Below are 23,846 nucleotides of genomic sequence, written 5' to 3' on the forward strand. Positions count from 1 at the left end.
TCTTCTCCAATAGCCTATGACAATAGAGATGGTTGCTACAATAGCAAGTTTTGTTGATAGCTTTAGCCCAAAATGAATCACTCATATTGTACTCACTAAGAATAGACCTTGCCATGTCAATCAATGTTCTATTCTTCCTTTCAACAAGGTCATTTGATTGTGGAGTGTACTTGGCCAATAATTGATGTTTGATTCCATACTCATCACAAAGCTCATCAATTCTTGTGTTCTTGAATTCACTTCCATTGTCACTTCTCACTTTGTTGATTCTAGTCTCAAACTCATTTTGGCTTCTCTTGACAAATGATTTGAATGTGTTATATACTTCACTTTTGTTAACAAGAAAGAAGACCACAAAGCCATATTTATTTCCACCAATACTAGTGTATGTTGTTGGCCTGAATAAATCCATGTGCAACAATTCAAATGTCTTTCTAGTGCTCATCATGCTCTTGTTAGGATGCGTATTTCCAACTTATTTTCTGGCTTGACAAGAGCTACACAATCTATCCTTTTCAAATACCACATCTTTCAAGCCCTTGACTAGATCATGCTTAACAAGCCTATTCAATTGTTTGATTCTAACATGACCAAACCTTCTATGCCATAACCAACCCATGCTAGATTTTCTGAACAAACATGTTGAGAGTTGTGTTTCACTAGCATTGAAATCAACCAAGTATAGATTCTCATATCTAAATCTTTGAATACCAAGTTAGAGCCATCTACACTTATGATCTCTACATCATCAACTCCAAATATGCATTTGAAACCAAGATCACAAAGTTGTGCTACCGACAATAGATTGAAGTTGAGTGACTCTACTAGCAACACATTTGATATGCTCATATCATTGGATATAGCAATCTTATCAAGCCCTTTAACCTTGCCTTTGCCATTATCACCAAATGTAATACTATCAAACTCATAATTTCCACTTGTATTGATGGAATTGAACATTCCTGCATCTCCGGTCATATGTTGAGTGCACCCACTATCAAGCACCCAATGCCTTCCTCCGGCTTTATAATTGACCTACAAGAGAAGATCAATTCTTTTTAGGTACCCAAACCTTTTTGGGTCCTCCAAGGTTAGTGACTAGGCCCTTTGGTACCCAAATGACTTTCTTCTTTAAGCCCACAATTGGTGCACCAATGAGCTTAGCTTTCACACCATTAACACCCTTCGTAAGCAAATAACAAGAATTAAATTTAATAGAGGATACATTAGCATTCTTGTTCTTTTTTGGGACAAGCATCCCAACAGGATTGAGAGAAGAAGGCTCCTCGGTGAAGGCCGGCAGGAGAAGGTCCCGATGAAGGCTGGTAGGAGAAGGTATCCCGACGAAGGCCAGCGGGAGAAGGTCTCCCGACAAAGGCTGGCAGGAGAAGGTCTCCTAACGAAGGCCGACAGGAGAAGGTCCCAATGAAGGCCGGCACGAGGAGGTCTCCCGACGAAGGCCCGGATGAAGGTCCTAAACATAGATCCCGGACGAAGGTCCTAAACGAAGGTCCCGGACGAAGGTCCTGAACGAAGGGCTCGATATTTGTTCCGTGTGAGGGCTCTACGGAGAAGGCTCCATGACGGAGGCTCCGCGGAGAAGGCCTTACGACCAAGTCTCCAACTCGCAAGAGGGGAGAGTGAGGCGGCGTCTAGGGTTCGCGAAAATGAGTGGGAGAGGAGAGAGCCCCCTTTCCTCATGCTCTTGGTGTTATATATAGGCAACAACAATTTACAAGCGACTCCTCGGTGGGGTGGAATTGACAAGTCACTACACTAACTCCTATTGGGCCTCTTCGAGGGGGAATTGGCCCATGTGAATATGGGCTCCCCCAACAGTAGCTCCTCAGCTACTAGATTATGGCCGATACTACATGACCTAGTAGATGTTCATGCAAGAAGATGCACAATACAACTTGAACCTTGGTTGCGAGGACTGCCCTTCGCAACTCACACGTGCATGCCACACTAAAAACTCCATCCCAAAAACCCTGTGGGAAAAAAGGGCATGGAGAAAAAAGCACGTGCACGACTCTAACCTATACATGTTCTAATTGCGAAGGCGTCTACCTCTAAATGCCTTGTTCTTCTAGATATCTTCACCTTTGGGGTTCGACTTCTTTCTCCACTTCTATGACATGGTTCGTTGGCTTTGCCTGGCACGCAGGCCTTCATCTTCAAGGTCTTCTCCTCCAACACCTTCTCGATGCATAGGTCTTCGGCTCTGGGGTCTTCTTGGCACGAAGGTCTCTATCTTCGAGCCTTCTCGGTGCGGAGGTCTTCATCTTCAAGGCCTTCCCATCGCGGAGGTCTTCCTCTCCGAGTCTTTTCGATGTGGGGGTCTTTGTCTTCGAGGCCTTCTCGGCGTGGGGTCTTCATCTCCTAGCCTTCTCGGCGTGGATGTTTTCGTCTTCAAGGCTTTCTCAGCGCGGAGGCCTTCATCTTCGAGCCTTCGTCTTCAGTATCTTCTCACAAGCGCTGGGCAAAATAATCTTTCTTCTACCTTGGTTTACTGAAAGTTCGAGTGGTTTTTGAAGTAAAAACAAACTTGCTTTCTAGTTCAGAACACGTATATACCTCTAATGGTCGTATTGGATGATCTAGATCTCTTTGGGCCTGGTTGGTTGCTCATATGTCCTTGGCCTGCCTCATATCATATTAGTGAGCCAGATGATGCATATGCAAATTCATATGTTTGGTTACCTATAGGCATGTGGCCTGGTTAAGTTACAAAGTTGTTTGGTTGCTCACATCAGTCAAACAAGAGAGAGTTTATTTGGTTTCCAGCATGCATAGATGTTATGGTAACCTGCTGGTTGATGTGAGAATAGCACCACTGTCTGTGTAAGTTGAATAAGAAATTGATACTAAATAATCAAAAAGTCTGGGTTATTTGAAGTATTGAACACTAAAACACTTATACGAATATAGGACTGCCTCTGATCTCTAAATGTGAAAGAAGGCTTGCTGCTACTTCCATGTTTCTCTCACAAGCTAGCAGATTGGAAATCACTAATGCTGTTCTTACAGCACTTCCTGCCTTTCATTTGAGTGCACTTGCCCTGCCTAAAGGAGTTCTCAAACAAATTGACAAGTTCAGAAAACACTGTCTTTGGAGAGGTGCAAACATCAATTCCAAAAAAGCACCAAAAGCAGCCTGGGAGATGGTATGCATACCTAAAGAAGAAGGGGGTCTAGGAGTGATTGATCTGAAAAAACACAATGAGGCACTGCTCCTGAAAAACTTGGATAAATTCTTTAACAAAAAAAGACATCCCTTGGGTTTCTTTAGTCTGGGAAAAGCAATACTCAAATGGCAAGCTTCCAAATCATACTAGGAAAGGTTCTTTTTGGTGGAGAGACATCCTCAAGCTTCTCCATGAATTCAAATCCTTCGGTATAACTCAAGTTCAAAATGGTAAGACATGTCTCTTTTGGTCAGATAATTGGATTCAGCAGCCTTTAGAACTCCAATATCCAGAACTATTCTCCTTTGCCAGAAACAAGGAAATCAGTGTGGCTAAGTTCCTGTCCCAGCAGCATCTTCCAGAACTGTTCTTTTTGCCTCTGTCCTCTGTGGCTTACCAACAATTACATGTGTTGCAATCTTTCAGGGATCACTTCCCGTTGACTGACCTGGAAGATATCTGGTCCTCACAATGGGGCTCCTTTTCTGTCAAAAAAGCTTATAACTACTTGATTGGTCACAGGCAAATTCCCGCAGTTTACAAATGGCTTTGGGATTGCTTTTGTCAACCTAAACACAAGGTGTTTTTCTAGCTGCTGTTAAAGGATCGTTTGAGCACAAGGAATATACTGAGAAGGAAAAATATGCATCTTGAATCTTACAATTGTGTGCTTTGTCAGTTACAATCAGAAGAAACGGTGAAACACTTATTCTTGGGTTATCAGTTCGCCAAGGATTGCTGGGCCTTAATTGGCATCACCATTCAAGATGACCAAGACATAGTTTCAGCGGTTGACCAAATTAGAGTTCAGTCTCACCCTAATTTTTTTAATGGTAGCAATCCTCATGTGTTGGACAATTTGTAATGCGAGGAATGACTTCATTTTCAAGAATAAGCAGCCGAGCATTGATGCAGTCAAAGCTCTGTTCCAAAAAGAATTGAGAATCCTTTCCCTAAGGGCAAGGTCCAGACTTGCACACACTTCTGATCTATGGATCCAGAATCTGTTGTAATCTTCCTTTTTAGTTTTATTTTCTTCCTTTCTTTCTTTTTTTGTTTCCTAAGCTCTTCTCTGTTCTGTTTTGTTCTGTACTGTCTTTTGTTTCTAATAAACTAGGTGAATACCCCGCGCATTGCCGCGGAAATCACTGATGATTTAGAATAAAATTACTTATACAAAGGGATCAATAATTCTAAGTTAATGTTAGTGGATGACGTGGCATGCTGATGTGGACAACTAAATGCATGTTAGTGGATGATGTGTCTTGCTGATATGTAGATCATAATTGCAAATGCTAGTTGGTCACAAATGCATCCGATAGTGGACTGATTATAGCTAGTGGGGTTTAGCTTTATCAACAATTATAAGTTAATGTTAGTGGATGACGTGACACGCTGATGTGGACAACTAAATACATGTTAGTGGATGATGTGTCTTGCTGACATGTAGATCATGGGCCTGTTCGCTTGAACTTATCAGCCGGCTTATCAGCTAGAGTCTACAGTATTTTTCTCTCATAACAAAACAACTGCAGCTGGCTTTAATGCCAGCCAAACAGGCCCCATAATTGCAAATGCTAGTTGGTCATAAATACATCCGATAGTGGACTGATTAGGTGGACAGATTGCATGTTTAGAGAAATAGCTAGTGGGGTTTAGCTTTATAGAGTTTATAGATGCCTGTAGGGGCCCTGAGACCTCTCCAGTTTCATAAAAAAAGGACTGCCTACTATCAACTACCGACCGGTGCATTTAACACTAAATACTAACATTGTATCAGCAAAACTGATACAACACAGTAATTGAATGAACCTTGAAAGTACAGTCATACCAATTATCCACCACTGAGACAAAACTTAAAAAGAAAATCAAAATTCATTGAGATTCAACTCAGACAGATATTAGCTTTATAAGTGCTGACGCCATGAGCTGAATTTATTTCTCTCTCCAATAAATTTAACGAGTTAATAACATAAGTAGCAACATCCATTTATTTCTCTCTCCAATAATTTCCTATATTAGCTTTCTAAATAATTTTGCGTCGGGAACCCTGAACTATTTCTAACCAACCAAAACCTCTTTTAATATTGTTTTGTCTTTTACTATTTTCTCACCAACTCCCTCCACCCCTAAAAAAGAGTCGTTATAGGAATCGTGCCGGTCAAACTTGCTCAACTTTGACTAAGTTTGTAGAAAATACGTGCAATCTACCTAATGATACTAATTATGTACCATAAATATTAATATTTTATTAAATATATTTGTTCAAAGTTAAAAGTTATTGACTTTTTGGAAACGAAAATGACTATTTTCTAGGGACAGAGAGAGTACAACTGGACCCTTTATTTTCTTAATTTATTACTATGCGTCTAATTTAGTCCGATCTCCTAATAAAAACGTCGTTGAGAAGCGGATATGACGTTCCTCTCGACTGTTTAAAACTTACGATTTACATTTTTAAGAAGCTCTTTTACATTACTGTAAGAGGATTTTTTTTCCTTTTTACTAAACAATTAAAATAAGGAGTTGTTTTAAAAACTGCTGGAGATGCTCCTATAGAGGGATGTATGTAAAACTGTCCTGACCTATCCATCCAATCCATATAAATATAGTTTGACAATCCAACACATTAACTCCATTTTTTTTAGGGGAAACTCCATTTTTTTAGAACCACACATTAAGTCCATTTAAGCCCAATCCACTGGCAGGTCTAGATCGTGGGCTGTGCTCTGCGGCTGATAAAGAAAAGAAAAATCAAGTCGGCGAAATCACTGGAACAACCGGCCTAATAAGCCCAAAAAAGCCCACCTCAGTCCAACAGGACAACAACACCCTTCTTCTCCAATCTTCCTCTCTCCCAGCCTTCCATAGTGCGATCCCCCTTCCCTTCTCGCACTCTCGCACACATTCCGTCGCTTCACTTCCCGTTTCCGCTCTTCCTCGATCCTCACCGCCGCCCTCTCCTCCAAATCCACCGCGGCGCAGCCCAAACCCCCAACTCCCATTCCCCGCACGCGGGCGAGATCACGATGCGGCACTCCACCAGCGCAGCCGCGACGCCGCCGGCATCACCGGCGCCGACGAGCCCTAAGCCCGGCGCCACAAAGTGGCAGCGGAAGTCGGTGCCGCTCGGCGACGTCACCAACCAACTCCTCCGCCCCGAGACCCCGACCCCGATCAAGCCGAGAAGGACTGCGCGCCGGCCCCTCCCCGCGCCCTCCTCCGCCTCCGCTGTCTCCTCCTCCGCCTCGGTCAGGCCCGCGCTCAAGCCGTCCTACTCCGCGTCGGCCACGCCCACGCCCCAACCGTCGTCCTCCGCCACGGTCACGACCGTGCCCAAGCTGTCCTCCGCCGCCTCGGCCAAGCCGGTGCCCGAGCCGTCGTCCGCCGCCACGGTCACGCCCGCGCCCGAGCCGTCGTCCGCCGCCACGGTCACGCCCGCGCCCAAGCCGTCCTTCGCCGCCGGTGAGGGAATCTGCATCTCGCATCTGCGCTCGATCCGCTGCAGCTGGGTGTGGTGGGCGCATCCTCGGTCACCATTGTGCTGTGATTTCTAATCCTGCTTTTGGTTTGCAGTCCTCCTCGAGGAGGAAGGGAGCGTGTTCGAATCGCCGACCATCTGCACGGTTTACGCGAGGCGCAGAACTACCGAGGCTGAGGTTGAGGGACGGAGCAACCCCACCATCATCAACAAGGGCAAGGAACCCGTCGGTGCTGCGGCGAGTTGCCCCCCTCTTGGAAAATCTACAAGGAACATCAGGTGAGATAATCGTGATATGGCCCCATTTTAGCGTCACCACGGCTCCGCTATTTAATTTTTTACGATTTGGACATGGTTAGTGTAGTGGTAGGGATATGTTCAATTAAGCCCCATTTTAGCGTCACCCCGGCTCTGCTATGTACTACCTCCGTCCCAAAAGAATGCAATTTGTCACGTTTTAGTAGCTTAAGTTTGACCAATTGTACATAAAAAATATCAATATTTATGATACCAAATAAATACCATTAGATTGATTACGAAATGTATTTTCATAATAAATTAATTTGGAGCTATAAATATGAACAACATTAACCAGAAACTTGGTCAAACGTGAACCACTTTATGTGGCACGTAACCCATAGTTGCATTCTTTTGGGGACGGAGGTAGTAATTGTTTGTGATTTGGACATGGTTAGTGTAGTGGTAGGTCATTTTGTGGGTGTCAGAGACCTCTCCCTGTTTTTGCTTAGTGTGAAAACCAGATAGCTGCTGTTAAATTTCAAAGACGTACTCCCTCCGTCCACAAAAGAATGCAATTCTCGCATTTCGAGGAGTCAAAGAGTTTAAACTTTGACTAAAATTATATGAAAAAGTACTAACACCCATGAGACAAAATAGATACCATTAGATTAGTTATAGAATATATTTTCATAATAATTTTATTTGGAGATATAAATGCTAATATTATTTACTATAACCTTGGTCAAACTTGAGTCGGTTTGACGGGCACGGTTCCCATAATTGCATTCTTTGCTGGACGGAGGGAGTACATTGGTAATTGTTTGGGGCAATCAAGTCAGTTCATATTTGAAAGGGCAGAGTCATACCGTAACCTGTAAGTGTATATGATTTTGCGCAATGCTCATTCTCCTGATCACCTGAGAGAATTAATAGGTTGTTACTTGAAAAGGGCACGGCCTTAGGATCACCGTGCATCACTCTTGACATAGTGCTGTATCGTGTATGCATGTTGCATAATATCATTGACCATTTATTTAGTGCAATGCTCAGTTCCAAGGCGCTGGTAACAAGAGTTTAGGCCCTGGTCGTCCCAGACTGAGATGAAATCTTTCCATTAATGTTATTTTCAGATGATGGAATTGCTGTAATACTCAATATCTTAAACGTTTGTTGTAAACTGACATATAGCGATATAGGGAGTAGATCAGAAGAGATTGTGTTGTGAGGTCTTTCACATTTCTGTTAGAATAAGCACACCATACATCATATAGTGTCAAAACTTACAAGCATAGGATATTCAGAATTCAGGACTTCAGGGATCCTTTTAGTTTATCTTATTTCATTGATATCGAACAGTTACAGTTTATCTTATTTCATTGATATCTAACAGTTACAGTCTGAGTGCATTTCATTTACTGAACTGTTAAACTCACTTGTCTTCAGGAAAAAGGATACTCGGCGCATCTCTTCGTCAGCTCCTTGCCGTGAAGCTCAAAAGGTAAGCAGCACCGCAATCTGATTGCATTTCCTCATGACCCTACCAAATTCTCTGTTATCAAGGCTTGTTCTGTTGCTCTCTTTAGGGGTCTGCACAATGAGATTACCATCACAAACTCATGATCTTTTTCAAACTTTATAATCGGGTAGTATTTAACCAATAGAGCTTTACCCACAATAAAGTCTCGTTAATGTTTCGCTTGTGTCCATCTTTGCATAAGTGCATCTATTCTGAAACGTTTATGCGAAACACCATATAACAATATGATGAGATGAATGTTTCGAAGGTTAAATACTGTAGTTAAAGCTGCATTTGGAAGAGTAGCTCTGCTCCTTATGATGGCCATTACTTTAACTTTCTGATTGCTTACCATTCTGGGAACAGAAGCGGCCCCTTGCAAAGACACCCAAATTACCAGAAGAATTTGTGAAGAAGCAAAAAGCATACTTTGCAGATGTGGATGCCTTTGAACTGGCAGAGGAAGAGGTATCAGAATCTGAGCTGGAGTGAAAACTGAGAGCTGAAGCTCATCCTATCCTAGAACACGTGGCCTTTCTTGTACATAAGTAGTTTACTAGTTTACTAGAATTACTTTTACGATGGCTAAGGTATGTTAGCAATGTATAGCTAGCTCTGTTTGTAACACGGGGGCAAACCACCCACCTTGGTGATCGCTGGAGAACGCCTCGGTATAGGCAACTACTAACGTTAGAGTATTGTGCAAACTTGTAGTTGTAGCATATTACTGCTGATACCGAGGTTTGAGAGGTGGAGATAGACTTCCAACTGTATGGGAACATAAGGGTTGGTTGGGACTTGGGACAGAACTAATCGCTCGGTCTCTTTCTGTTTCATCAACAAAGTAGCTCTGGATTATATTGTGTGTGTAGTTCTCTTTTTCTATCAAGTTTTCTTCTTGTGTTGTTAGATCCTGGAGTTTGGTGTTTGATTGTTGACAAAGCCATTGCAAATGTATGGCAGGGCAGTAGTACGATGTGTGTTATTGAATAGTCTGGCAGTGTGGATGGTTGGTGCGTCCGTGCGTGCCACTGAACTAGTGTGCACTGCTGATTTTTTGCAGCATACATGGCTACATGTCTTATTATATGTTGGTTTGTGGAGCTAGTGCTTGGTAAGCGATACTGATATGAGTTGGTGTTCCAAGTCGTTGGCTGGAACTGGAAGGATGGGTGGTGGTGGTATCAGGCAGGATCCAGACATCCAGGAGTGGTGCTCCTTGACTCCTTGTGTCTTGAATATCTTGGACGACAGGACGCTGTGCTTGTCTACGTGGAGTCGTCGGGCTTGCGCGCAGGACTGGACTGGATCGAACTGCGTCGCGTGCACAGGCGGCGGATCGCCTGCCGGCTGCCGCGGATGTTCAGGCTGCGGCCTGCGGCTCGACGGCGATGCGCTGAGTGCATCCATGGCACGGCCAGCCGGAATCTCTCCTTGTCGAAACGATTAGAACTTCATTTCACGCAAAATGGAAAACAATAAACTTGATGATATATTTTATTATATAGCTTAGTGATTTGGCCAGGAGGAAGCGCGCTGGCTACCTACCGACCAGCGGATAGCCGACAGAGTTTTATCGGCCTCCACGTGGCCGATAGGCCCATCAACCGATAGGATACTAGATTTGCAATTCTTTCTAATCAAGTGCTGCATTTACGATTAATCATTAAAAAATATTATTAAAAAAATCGTATTTTTATCTGCATCTGTGTTTTTTTAATGCCTTATCCCTTCAAGTACAAGCTGTACTATCTGAACTTACGCACGGACACACGTCTGCATCTGTGTTGGGCTTTTAATTTTCTCCTCCTGGGCCCAGTATATAGATAAAATTATATATAAGCGTTACAAACAATTCATGGCAGGCACAAAATAGAACCACATAAATATCTATCTGGTTTCATTTCATGTCTCTTAATAACCTTCCATACAATATAAATTGATACTCCCTTATTAACCCATATGGATCTCATTTACTCCGTACCAGGCTACAGAGTAGAGAGTCAAATTTGGCAGCAAATAAAAAAGAGATATGACGTATTATATTTGCCTCTTCTTTACATCAGCTGCAGTTGCACCTGCCAAATTTATGTATTAGTATATATTACCAGTACACAGCATACAGTACAACAGCATTAATTTTCATGATATATTGTGCTCTAATAATATGTATATGAATTGATTGCTAGTGTTCAATCCTCAAAATATTTATATAAATAAAGAAGGAAGCCAATAATGTTCTGTCTGAAAAAAAAACACAATTTGTTCATGAGTTCTTACCTCTCTGTACAAAAAAAAGAGAATGCAATTCTAGGTTTCAGAGTAGTAAAACTTTCTCTAGTTTAACCTTTTTATTTGTAGGAAAAAGTATCAACATTTATCTCTCGATATAGATTTTCTATGAAAAATATATTTTATAATCAATCTAATAATACTAATTTAATATAAAAAATATTAATACTTTTTCTCTTGTAGAGGCAGTCAAGTTTGAAATTGTTTTACTCCTCGAGATATGATAATTGTATATTTTTGGGGTACACAGGGTGTCTGTTATGTGAACCTTGGGTACCCCTCAACGCCTGGTGAAGGGCCCAATACAGATGGGGTGGGCCGATGCAGGCGAAGATGAAGTCCAACCCAAACAGGGTATGTTAAGGACTTAGAGGACCAAATTTACATAATAAAATAATAACATTGATGACACCAAATAAGTATCATTAGATTCTTGTTTAATTATATTTTTATAGTTTATCTATTTGATGTCATAAATTTTTGTAATTTTTTCTGTAACTTTGGTGAACCTTGAGATGTTTTAACTTTCTAAGAAAGCTCGAATGATTTATAAACGGAGGTGTATAAAGGTTTTCCTTGTGTTGTCAGTTCCTAGAGTTGGGTGTTGAGCATTGACATTCAAAGCCATTGCAAATATAGGGCAGTAGTACGTACGATTTGTGTGTTACGGAATAGTATGTCAGTGTGGATGGTGTGTTGGGTGGAGTGTGGTGCGCGTGTGCCATTGAACTAGTGTGCTCTGTTGATTTGTTGCAGTGTACATGCCTTATTATGTTTGATTTGTGGAGTTACTTGGTAAGCGATACTGATACAGAAATGCTATACAACACACATATGTTTTAGAAAAAAAAAGCATATGAATTTTTTATATCTCTCTCCCTCTCTCTTTCTCACCGGTGACCACCGGCGCCGGCGCCGGCAACCGGCGAGCTCGCTGCGGCGCGGCGGCGGTGGATCTGTGATTTGTCTTTCCATAGAAAAAAAAATTGTGATGTGTGATCTGTGATCTATGGAGGCTGGAGGCTGGAGGTAGAAGAAGGGTGAAGGCTGTTGGATCTTAATCCTATGATGCAAAAAAATTCATATGTTGAAACTGCATAAAACACATGGTTGTGTAGCATACAGACCGACTGATATGGACTGGTGCTCTTTAAGTCGTTGGCTAGATGGATGGATAGTGGTGGCATCAGTCTATCAGGATCCAGACATGCAGTAGTGGTGCCCCTTGACTTCTTGTGTCTTCGATAGCTTGGACAACAGGACGCTGTGCCTGTGTACGGGCAGCCGTCGGGCGCGCATGACTGAACTGGACCTTGCTCCTGCAATGGTGCTGGGTAGCTAGAGCATACACCGAGGGTGCCGTACTGCCAGTGAACCTGCCTGTGTAGACTAGTGTTGAGTCTTCGTCACGTTGGAGATGGACGAAAGACCCAGAGCTGCTGCTCCTTTTTCTTTTTCTCTGCAACTTTGATGTCAGACAGATAGATGCTCTGTAATTTCTTTCTTGATGATGACAATTAGTTCCTCTGTAATTTGGGCTGCGCAGCACTAGCAAGCACCCAAGATTAGTCGTCGAAAGGAGCAGCCATTTCCTTGGCTCGCCACTCGGTTTGTGCTTTACCGAATTGCCGTTGCCACCACCAACCAACTTCTCCCACTCGATCTGTCTCTCAAGCTATCCAAGTTTCAGTTCCAGTGCGGCAGTCTGAGTCCACAGGCATGCACGGCGCGCACTAATCCGGCCGGTCCATGGGGTGCAGTGCAGCTGTATCATCCATCGATAGGTACTGCCATTCTCCCTCCGAGATTGAGCTACAGTCTTTCCTTCCGTGTGGACACGGGCAACCATGAGAACTTGAGAAGCTTCCGAGGTTTGGGGCATTCCCAGGCACGAAACATGCATGGAGTAGTTTCTTGTTAGTGCTGTCTTTACTCTTTTATTTTAGGCTAACTCTCTCACGCAGTCACGCTTTTTATTTTAATTAATTAATTAATTAATTACGAAAAGAAAGGAGCCTCAATTGCCAAAGGTGGCTGTTCCGCCCAATTTGGTTGACAAAAGCAAGATTCGGGAGAATCGAAGTTGTTCACACCTGAGGCTACGACCAAACTCACTATTCATGCTCAGGCCTCACTCATCTGGCATCTACAATACAACCACTTTGTTTTGTGGATTGTGGTCAATGACAATTAGAGGTCACATACACACAGTATCAGCAATACAGCAGCCTTGTCAATGTTAACGGACGCTCCATCCAGTGCTCATTCAAGATGGATTCATGATAAATAAATAGAAGGAAGGGGCTAGCCTTCTTTTTCTTTGTTCCGTTTCGATGATATGTACTATAATATACGCCGCATTTTAAAAGTGACATAAAGTTTTTATGGAACCATTTTGTATATATAATTGGGCCGAACCTCTGCTTTAGGTAATGTTTTTAATTATCATATAATAAAATACTCAGAACCTTACCAGCCACCCCCATGGGCTTCCAAAATGCTGAAAAAAGAACTCTGCATGATTGAACTGCCACTTTGTTTCCTTCTACCAACCTTTGTTTGAGGAAATCTCATCTACTTACCTGGGATATTCAATTTCATACAGGTTTCCCCAGCAAAATTGCACTCCCGTATAGCAAAAGAAAATGATGTGACCCACACCAAGTCATTTTGCTGAAGATCAATTAGACATGTAAGAACTTTATATAAAAGGGGAAAAAAACACTTCAACAGTATAGACGGATGATGAACACAGTCAAAATTTTGTAGGTAAACTCCAGTTTGGAGACAGTTTATTGGCTTTTCAACCATCATTCGGGAAAAAAAAACTGTTACTAATGGTTTGCATGTCAAATCTAGGCAAGGTCACAACATCTGCAGCTCTCTACTCAGCAGCAGTTTCCAAATGGTTCAATGCTATGCGTTACCTTTTTCTTTTACAAACTATGGCCAACAACAATTAGAGTTCATATATACTCAATGTCTATACACAAATATAAAGTTCAAAACTTATCCGCCGGTGCCCATTCAAGACAAATTCAAGATAAAAGCAGAGTTGTACTTATTCATGAACAAGCTTCAATTAAAAATTTATACTCCATATAAACACTGCTGATATGCATTGTACGGCGTGATACCAGTATTGTTTTTCTTTGTTCCCTTTTGATTATATTATAACATAATATGCTGCATTCAAATGTGACTTCATTCTTTTATGCAACTCCTCTACTTTAGGCAATGTTTATAGTCAATACTCAGCACTTTACCAACGACACCCATGCAGTTCGAAAGCACTGAAAAAGGAACTCTGATTGTACTGCCACTATATTTTTCTTCTAGCAACCTTTCTGTCAGTCTGTCAAATTTTATTTGAGGAAATGGCATCTACTAACCTGTGATGCACGTTTCTCCCAGCAATTTGCACTCTCATATAGTCACTGAAAATTATGCGAACACCCCCAAGTGATTTGGTACATATACCAATTATCTATCTGCGAACTTTATCAAGAAAATAAATTAGACAGTACAGATGAACAGAGTCAAAATATTCTCAATAAGTAGGTAAATCCATAACAGAATTGGTTAAACTCTGTTGTGCAATAGGATTATTGAATCAAAAGTCCAATATCCATAAATTGGTTTGAACTGGAGAGAGCAACAAAGAAAGAATCATCCAAGATGAACTCAAATTTGTCACCATAAATGTTAAGAGCCTAGTTCTGGATGGCCCAGAACCCAAGCAATGCAAATAATGGAATATCCTTTTAACAAATGTGATAAGACATGGGGGTATTCAATATTTAAAAATAAAAGACCTCCCTTATATTCTATATATGGATATTATATTATATATTTCCCTTATAGAACTAAGTTTAACTGGCAATTCGGCATAATAAACCACAAAATATACCAGTTAATAATGTAGTCATGCCTTTGTCCGATCACATCTGTTTATACAATGCGCTTTCGGACTACAGAGTACAAACCACTCCACTTAGTCTGGTGAAGCAAATATAGAATATTCAAATCCACTTGCATAAAGTAAGTTAGAAACTCATCGTGCGCAAATATTCTGCCTATAAATATCTTCACACATTGACACTGGCCAACACACCGCACTAAACCCCTGAGCAAAATGGCTTCCTGTAAACCCCTCGCTTGCAGTGTCTTGGCCTTGTTCTTTGCTGCAAGCATGGTTTCAGCTCAGCTTACTGCAAATTTCTATGACAAGTCATGCCCAAATGCATTGAACACCATCAAAACAGCAGTAAGGTCTGCCGTTGCCAGGGAGAACCGCATGGGCGCATCATTGCTCCGCCTCCACTTCCACGACTGCTTTGTTAATGTAAGTGTCCCCAAATCTGCACATATGTGTTAAACTTCACATTTTCTGGATTCATAAGCATGGAAATCTTAACTATGCAGGGCTGCGATGGCTCAGTGCTGCTTGATGACACCCCAACCTTCACAGGGGAGAAGACTGCTGTTCCGAACAACAATTCCCTGCGTGGATTTGACGTGATTGACAGCATCAAGGCACAGCTTGAGAGGATCTGCCCACAGGTGGTATCATGTGCTGACATCGTCGCTGTGGCAGCACGTGACTCTGTTGTTGCGGTAAGACAAAACAAAAGAAACATTTCAAGTTAGAGGCAACAAGTTGAATGTAAAAGTGTTTATGATTGTGAACCTCGCAACAAACCCCAACTAAGTGATTATCCAATTCGTTAACTGAAATGATGATGGTACAACTCTTTATATTTGAGAGATTATGATAAATTTATAACCTAGACCAAAACAAGCCTCAGGGAGCACTAAACTAAACTACAAAAGTCAACATTCATATTCAAAGATTCCATAGCAACTGATTGACTAAGTGCATTTCATGCATTCCAATTTAGCAATTCCAATAGAAACAAACAATAGTAAGAGTTCGCAATTTCTATTTCAGCTAGGAGGACCTACTTGGGCTGTCAATCTGGGAAGGCGTGACTCATTGACAGCAAGCCTAGATGCTGCAAACAACGACATCCCAGCACCAACTCTTGACCTCACTGATCTCACCAAGTCCTTCTCAAACAAAGAACTGAGTGCAACTGACATGATTGCACTCTCAGGTACTGCAACATAATGCAAATTTTGGGAACAAACATATACTTGATTCATAAATCATAGTCAACTCTAGATTTGTTCCTTGAATGCAAAAGGTAGTAATACTGACTGATACGGAATAAAAAAAAAATTGCCAGGAGGTCACACCATTGGGCAAGCAAGATGTGTCAACTTCCGCAACCGCATATACAGTGAAGCTAACATCGACACGTCCCTTGCGACATCACTGAAAACAAATTGTCCCAACAAGACTGGTGACAATAACATTTCCCCCCTTGATGCCTCGACACCCTATGTTTTTGACAACTTCTACTACAAGAACTTGCTGAACAAGAAGGGGGTTCTGCATTCTGACCAGCAACTGTTCAATGGAGGTTCAGCAGACTCCCAGACTACGACCTACTCTTCAAACATGGCAAAATTCTTCACCGATTTCAGCGCGGCGATGGTGAAGATGAGCAACATTAGTCCCCTCACTGGATCCAGTGGACAGATAAGGAAAAACTGCAGGATGGTAAACTAGCACCTTGTAATCTTTGTTGAAAAGGGAGAAAGCTTCCCTTTTGCTCATACTGTAGTCCTCCTGAAAGATGTATCCACAGCTTCGCAAAGAATACATATGAAAAGAATAAAATGACATGAAAAATGTTTTTGAAACAATTTTAGTATGTGTTTTCAACAACCATAAACTTAGACAACCTAATGGATAAAAACTTTTTCGATAAAACACCACTGTGATGACTCGCTTAGATGGAGTGTATTTTCATCATATACCAAAACTATGAAAGCGAAGAAAACAGAGACAGTACTCATCGTAATATGAAACTGAAGTACCAAATTTGTACAGCAGAACAGGAAAACAGTTCTGCAAAAGAGGGTTAACAGCCCGCGCAATTCCAATAAGAGGATAAAACGATACATGATTGCAGGCAGACTCATGACTGATGAATGTTGCGTATGGCTGCATTGATACTTTTACAGTCAAAGTCCATGATCTTCATCCAGTTCTCGAAATCTCCAATTTCCTACAAATGTAATTGAACATGGATGCTTCAGCAGCAACAACTAGCACATGATTTGGATTGAATTTTTCCTGAGAACGAACTATCCAAACAGAAGGAATGGTATCCTAACCAATCACATATAGTCAGTGTTCTAGTTTTCCTTATCACAGAACATGTTCTCTAATCAGTGTAGCAGGATCCAGAATTTCAGATTCACCCTGGGCAAAGTTTACACGAGGAAAGGATCGACCAGACAGAGAGCAGCAGTCACACCACTCCCCCTGATAATCCGTTAGTTATTATTACTACCTTCAAGACAGAGTTGATCTCGTTGGTGGCAGCCAGCCACTGATCAGTCTGCCGCCTGTAGCGAGCGATGGTACCGAACAGCGCGCGGGCCTCGACCTCGATCCGCTTCTCGTTGACGAAGAGCTCCTGCACCCCGCCGTCGGCCGCGTCCACGAGCAGATCAGCGACCCGCGCCGCGCTTCTCAGGGCGTCCTCCTTCGCTCTCTCTGCGCGCGCGCGCGCGTGGAGCAAGATGGGGGTGAATAGTTTGTTCGGTCACTTGGGCAGAGGAGACAGCAATGGCGGCGGGCGGCGGCGTACCGGTTTGTTGGCGTTGGCGGAGGGATTGGCGGTGGTGCTGATGTACGATCTGTAGAAGCGCCTCTTCCAGATCCTGCTTCCCACCCGCCGACGCCGCTAGTGACTTGGCTCCGTCCATCCCTCACAATCGCCGCCGGTCGCCGGAGGAGTTCCCGTTCTTTTACCTTCTTTTTTTCTGGTTTTTTTAGGGATTTGTTTTTTTTTTCTGGGTGAGAGATAGCACGAGAGGATGACTTGTATGGGCCACGGCCAGGTAATCTGCTAAAAGCCCAATCGAAATCGAAAGAAGCCCATTCGGCTTGCACGGCGGACCGTCGTACGCGTGCTACTCATTCATCTCCACTCCAACGAGCGACTTGTAAGACCGTCTTCAACAACCGCGATCAAAAAATATAAGATTTATTCATCCTCTAGATAGCATTACAGATAAAGAGTTTAATATTTATTTTTAATCTTCTCCAACAACAAGACGCAAAAGACAATCCTTTCTGCAAATTGATCTCCAGAAGAGATGATACTCAGATTTAGGTTATGCAGGTACTCTGTTGGAGGCTATAGCTATTGTGTTGGAGACCCATTTTGGATTTGAGTTCCGCAATGAGTCTCCTGTTGAAGACAGCCTAAAAGGAGGCAGATAAGTTGCGACGGGTCGCGCGTTCGGGGAGTGCGCTACCCGCCGTCTTCCTCCCACGACGAGTCGACGAATCCCACGCGACGCCCCTTCTTCTTCCTCCCGCACCCCTCCGCCGCCGCCTCCTCCCTCGCCGTCGTCGAGCACCGGCCGTCGTCCTTGACCTCGATCTCCTCCTCATCTAACCCCCGCCGCCGGCCACCGCCCCGCTGCGTGCGCTAGGGCTCGCCGGAATAACCCCTGCCGCCGTCGGCCATCGCCCCGCTGCGTGCGCTAGGGCTCGTCGGCTAGCGCACGCGGCGGCGGCCTTCTTCCCCTCCCCCTCTCACTGGAGATCCACCATGGCCGGCGAGGTTCGAGCTCCGACCATGGCGCCCCCGCCCTCCCTGACCCGGATGCCGCTGGCACCGCCAGGGCCCCTAAGCCGCCCGACCTCCTTCCCCACTGCCGGGCCAGCCTACCTCCCCCCGGCCAGCCGGGCCCTTCTATACCCGCCGGAGTTGGGAAGGAGATAGGGAGGAGCTCGCCAAAACCCTAGTCACCGCCGCCGTCATCTCCGTCTCCGGTGAGCTCAGGAGGAGGAGGAGGCCTACCTGGCCACCAGCGATCTGGAGCTCGTCATCTTCTTCGTTTCCGGCGAGGTCGCCGGAACCCTAGCCGCCGGCGTCGTCTTCTTCATCTCCGGCGTGGGTGTGGTCGCTGGCACGGGATGGGAGGGGAGGGAGGAGCTCGGGGGAGGATGAGGAGCTCGGCTGCTCGGGGGATGAGGCGAGCGCGAGGAAGGCGATAGGTCGCACGCTCCCCCATCGCGCGCCCCGTCGTGTAGTAGAGTTTCCGCTCCTAAAATGTCCCGATCCCAATGTTTGTCAACTCTAAAATTGCTCCATGGATGTTTTTATCAGATTCGATTTACAGGAGTTTTGTCTAATATATGACATCACGTAAGCCACAACAATGGCAGATCCAGGATTCAAAACCTGTGGGGTCAAACTTATTGATTTTATATTAAGCTATATAAGCACTACAATTAACATATATTATTGCATTTTTATAATAGGGTTTAAAGGCAGGTTAAAAAGAAAAAATTGTGGGGCCAGGTGGCCCCACATCTTGCTAATCTGGATTCTCTGACTTTCTTCAGAAAAGTCACAAGTGACTTTCTCTATGCCTGATGCCGTCCATTTGCGATCCAACGGTGGTTGCGCATCTCAGCTCTCCCACTCCCAGCCTGCCCAGCCCAAACGTTGAGACCAGCCCAAGTAAGGCCCACATCGTGGCTCAGGGATGCTCGACCAATATTTTGCCGCTCGGAGACTGCTTTACGCGCGAAAAATCACCGAGCGAAGGTTTTTGCCGCGTCTGCGTTGCCGCCGCCGCTAGGTCGCGCCCGCCCTTGCGTCTGCTCCACTCGTCACGCCCGCCGCAGTCGTCGCGCCGTGGAGCGAGACATCCTCGTTCGGAGCTGCGATGTGAGGGCGGCAAGCAAGACTCATGCTGTGACCGAACGTGTAGTCGCGATTGGCGGAGTGGTGGTTGACACGCTTGCCGGCGAGTTGTGAACTGGGTGATGATCGGCGTCTCATTTTGCTCATCCTTCCTGTGATACTAATGGCGCAACCCATCGAGTAAGTTATGCTTACATTCGATTTTCCCCCTCTGTTTACTTCCAGATTGTAGCAATGACCATGTATTTGTTTCACACAGAGAGAATGCAACTCCAATTTGGGTACCTCGTATTGGTCAGATTTTCAGAAACTTGGATGATGCTTGGTCATTTTGGGTAGATTATGGGGGTCATGCAGGTTTTGAGGTCAGAAAACGGTACGCAAATGAAAGCAAATGTGATAAAAGGGTAACTTCGTGTAGATATGTGTGTGCCAAGGAAGGTTGTCGAGCACGAGATAGGAGAGATCATGTCACAAAAAATCCTCGAGCTGAAACAAGAACATGTTGTCCAGTTCGTATGGGTATTACATTGGATCGAGTGACAGGAAATTATGAAGTGTTTGATCTGATTCTTGAACACAATCATGTGCTCCACTTGCCTCAAACCTTCCATTTGATGACATCGCAGAGAAAAATTTCAGAAGTGCAAGCTTTTGAAATTGAGACAGCTGATGATTCTGGAATTTGGCCAAAAGCTGCACATGAGTTGGCTAGTCGCCAAGTTGGAGGACGAATGAATCTTAGCTATACTTGTCGTGATCACAAAAATTACTTGCAGGGTAGGCGCCAAAGGGAGTTGGCATATGGTCAGGCAGGAAGCATGTTAAAGTATTTCCAAGACAAGATGTCTGAGAACCATTCTTTCCACTATGCTATGCAATTGGACGCGGAAGAACACATAACCAATATATTTTGGGCAAATGCTAAGATGTTAGTTGATTATTCTCATTTTGGTGATGTGGTGACATTCGACACTACTTTTGGCACAAACAAAGAATACAGGCCTTTCGGTGTATTTGTTGGCTTCAATCAATTTAGGGAGACTGTCATTTTTGGAGCTGCCCTTCTATTTGATGAAACATGTGCCTCTTTTACATGGCTATTTAAGGCATTTCTAACCGCACACAATGAAAACAACCTAGAACTATATTTACTGACCAAGATACAGCAATGGGAAATGCTATCCAAGTTGTATTCACAGAAGCATGGCATGGATTGTGCACCTATCACATAATGCAAAATGTTGTCAAGCACTTGTGTAATAAAAAAAGGAAGAGGACGAAGAATCTCATATTCTTTCAGATTTTAGTTTTTGCATGTATAACATTGAGGACAAGTCGACCTTCGAAGAAGCATTTAACATTATGAGAAATAAGGTGGAGAAGAAGAAGGCATCTTGGCTCGATAGCATCTATAAGTTAAAGGAAAAATGGGCCGAATGTCACATGAGGGAGGTTTTCACATTGGGAATGAGAAGCACACAATTAAGTGAGAGTTTCAACAGTGATTTAAAAGACCATCTGAAATCAGATTTTGACGTCATTCGATTCCTAAAGCATTTTGAGAGGGCAGTGCAAGGAAAAAGAAATAAGGAATTAGAAGAAGATTTTGAAGCCAAAAAAAAACTACCTAGATTCTGAAATAGAACGTGTAGTTGTTGGTGATCCCTCAGAGCAAACGACTTCTTGTAATTGTGGGCAGTTTGCAAGGACCGGTGTATTGTGCAGCCATGCTTTGAAAGTTCTTGACTTGATGAACATCAAGTTCTTGCCTGACCATTATGTGCTGAAGCGTTGGACAAGGGAAGCAAAGTATGGACCTATCCAAGACAACACAGGAAGGAGCATAATTGAAGATCCGAAATTAGATGCTATGCTTCGCTATAAATTTCTTTCTAAAAAGTTCCTGAATTTGGCATATCCAGCTGCAAGCGATCCAGAATGTTGCATTTTGGTTGACAATGCACTTGATTGCCTTGGTAAACAACTACAGGACAAATTCAGTGCATCTACAGGTATCTCATGTGATACATATAATGTCCAGCCTAACGTTGAACAAGCTGAAGAATTGCTTAGTGCTGCCCGCTTTAAGAAAAAGGAGGTTCAACCAAGAAGTTCAAAGCGGCATAGAAGTTGGCTTGACAAGACACGAAAGTTTAAAAAGAAAGTGCCAGATAATTCTAATGTATGTTGCTAAAAACTTGCAATATAGTGTCGTAGTTTATTACTTCTTGCTAAAAAAACAAGACGTACGTTTTATGCAGCATGAAGCGAATGGTGGCGATGTACAAACTCAAGTGTTGTTGGACAATACTCATGAAGCCCAGAATGATGGTGATGCACAAACTCAAGTGTTATTGGACAGTACTCATGAAGCCCAGAATTCCTTTGCATTCACTAGCTTCACAGATTTGATGACGGTACTTCTATTGCTCCTCTTAAATTTTGTAGAGCTAGTGTTATTATTTCTCTTTGCTTTTCTAATTTATCATTTGCCTTTGCAGGGTCCTAGTGAAATTGATGACATGCCGCTCAAGAACTTCTTTTAGGTGTTTAATTTAGTTGCTGCTCTCGTATATCAGACATTTTATTCTTTTGGGATGACAGTTGAGCACCTGTGTGCTAATGGATTGCTTTAATGAATATTATTTTGGTATTTAGCCTCGATAGTTCTCTGGCTAAAGGCAAACATTTATATGTTGTAGTGGTCACCATTGATGGAATTTATTTATTAGAATGGAACCGTTAAAAATATTTTCGTTATGCACTAAACTGCCTACGTTTACACTGGTCTGTAAACTGCATGACCTTCCTCGGCCACGAAATGGGCCTTATATGGGCTGGTGTGAACATTTGGGCTGGGCAGGCTGGGAGTGGGAGGCTGAGATGCGCAGCCACCGTTGGCTCGCAAATAGACGACATCAGGTATAGAGAAAGTCAGAGAATCCAGATTGACATCTTGCACGTAGATCCGCCATTGAACCACAAGTAAGATAAATCGAACTACGTTAATATGAACCCAATCACAACATTTTTCTTAAAATCATACACTATATTATGATGATTAGTTTTGAATTATTTGAATCTTATATGACCATGTAAATAAATATTAGTATATATCTTGATCAAAGCTAAGAATATTTACAACTTGTCAAAAAGTGATAATGATGTTCTTTTTAAAAACAGAGGAGCTCTAAATTGTTGCAGCATAATCCATCTAATTCTACATCACGTGCGTATCTGTTTGGTGATTCAATTATGTCACACAAATACCCGCAGAAACGAAAATAATAGGGTAATACTAGCGCACGGACGTCCGATAGGGATGAATTCCATCGGACGCCCGCACGCACGCCTGACACACCCACCTCGATGTCTGACCCGTCCCCATCTACGCACCTTGCCCCCATTCCCATCCGTTCACCCCCGCCCCCGTAGGCGCACCCCCGCCCTGTCATGCCCCCAACCGCCGCCCCCAGCTCGCCGCGCCCCATTCCCCGGCACCGTACCCCTAACTCTTCGAACAGCATGAAACACGTGCAATATGAAACACTTGAATGCAACATACGTTTGAAACAGATGAAACATCTAGAACACACATTTGCAACAAATATGTGTAAACATATACAACATCTAGATAGAACACTTGCAACTTACAACATGAAAACACTTCCTACAACAGAAGACTGAAATAGATGAAACATTTTGGAACACATGGTTGCAACTTATGTGTGAAAACATATGCAACACCCAGATCAAAACGCTTGGAACATACGTCTGGAAAGAGATGAAATATTTTGAACAAACGCTTGCAACATGCCTTTGAAACACTTGCAACATATGCAACATCCTCCAATCTACTTTTGCTACATCTATATAAAACAATTACAACATACATCTGAAACAACTGAAACATACATTTGCAACATAGGGGGAGAGAGGCCTGGACCGATCGATTCCGGTTGACGGGGTGGGAGTCGGCGACGACCGGCTACGCGCGAGCACCACCGCCACCGACGCCACTAGTATTGGGCTTGGCTCGGCAGCCACTGTGGGGGATGGTGGGGCGAGGAGCGCCATGGCCGCCGAGGTAGGGGGAGCTCGATCGCTGAGATGAGGGAGGGTGCCGCCGGGGGTAGGGAGGGCGCCGCGTCGAGGCGGGGGAGAGCCATCGACTCCCTTGCAAAACCGCCTCGCCACCTCCATGGATCTCGCTTGAGGCAAGTGGATCTCGCTCGTGCTCCATGGATCTCGCTGGGGTGGGGGAGAGGGCTGCCGGATCTATGGGCGTTGAGGGGCTCCCGGTGGGGGAGGACGCCGAGCGTGGA

At 43.6% G+C, this 23,846-nt stretch overlaps 3 protein-coding genes and 1 pseudogene across 3 annotated transcripts; 3 read left to right on the plus strand and 1 right to left on the minus strand.

Annotated features, from left to right (window-relative positions):
• Window positions 1-6,064: 6,064 nt before the first annotated feature.
• Window positions 6,065-9,313, plus strand: LOC136531685 (predicted GPI-anchored protein 58). Its single transcript, XM_066524339.1, has 4 exons — window positions 6,065-6,653; window positions 6,765-6,948; window positions 8,353-8,407; window positions 8,792-9,313. Exons 1-4 carry the CDS (start codon window positions 6,218-6,220, stop codon window positions 8,915-8,917), a joined length of 801 nt encoding a protein of 266 aa, XP_066380436.1. The 5' UTR covers window positions 6,065-6,217; the 3' UTR covers window positions 8,918-9,313.
• Window positions 9,314-14,624: 5,311 nt separating this feature from the next.
• Window positions 14,625-16,359, plus strand: LOC136531682 (cationic peroxidase 1-like). The gene is made up of 4 exons (XM_066524336.1): window positions 14,625-15,062; window positions 15,143-15,334; window positions 15,669-15,834; window positions 15,967-16,359. Exons 1-4 carry the CDS (start codon window positions 14,853-14,855, stop codon window positions 16,350-16,352), a joined length of 954 nt encoding a protein of 317 aa, XP_066380433.1. The 5' UTR covers window positions 14,625-14,852; the 3' UTR covers window positions 16,353-16,359.
• A 357-nt stretch (window positions 16,360-16,716) lies between these two features.
• LOC136531683 (biogenesis of lysosome-related organelles complex 1 subunit 1-like) lies at window positions 16,717-17,657 on the minus strand. Its single transcript, XM_066524337.1, has 3 exons — window positions 17,443-17,657; window positions 17,143-17,348; window positions 16,717-16,854 (listed from the first exon to the last, which is right to left on the minus strand). Exons 1-3 carry the CDS (start codon window positions 17,558-17,560, stop codon window positions 16,765-16,767), a joined length of 414 nt encoding a protein of 137 aa, XP_066380434.1. The 5' UTR covers window positions 17,561-17,657; the 3' UTR covers window positions 16,717-16,764.
• Window positions 17,658-19,681: 2,024 nt separating this feature from the next.
• Window positions 19,682-22,067, plus strand: LOC136531684 (protein FAR1-RELATED SEQUENCE 5-like; annotated as a pseudogene).
• The last annotated feature ends 1,779 nt before the right edge of the window (window positions 22,068-23,846 follow it).

The sequence above is a fragment of the Miscanthus floridulus genome, unplaced genomic scaffold (genome assembly GCF_019320115.1).
Source record: "Miscanthus floridulus cultivar M001 unplaced genomic scaffold, ASM1932011v1 fs_416_1_2, whole genome shotgun sequence".
Taxonomy (NCBI): domain Eukaryota; kingdom Viridiplantae; phylum Streptophyta; class Magnoliopsida; order Poales; family Poaceae; genus Miscanthus; species Miscanthus floridulus.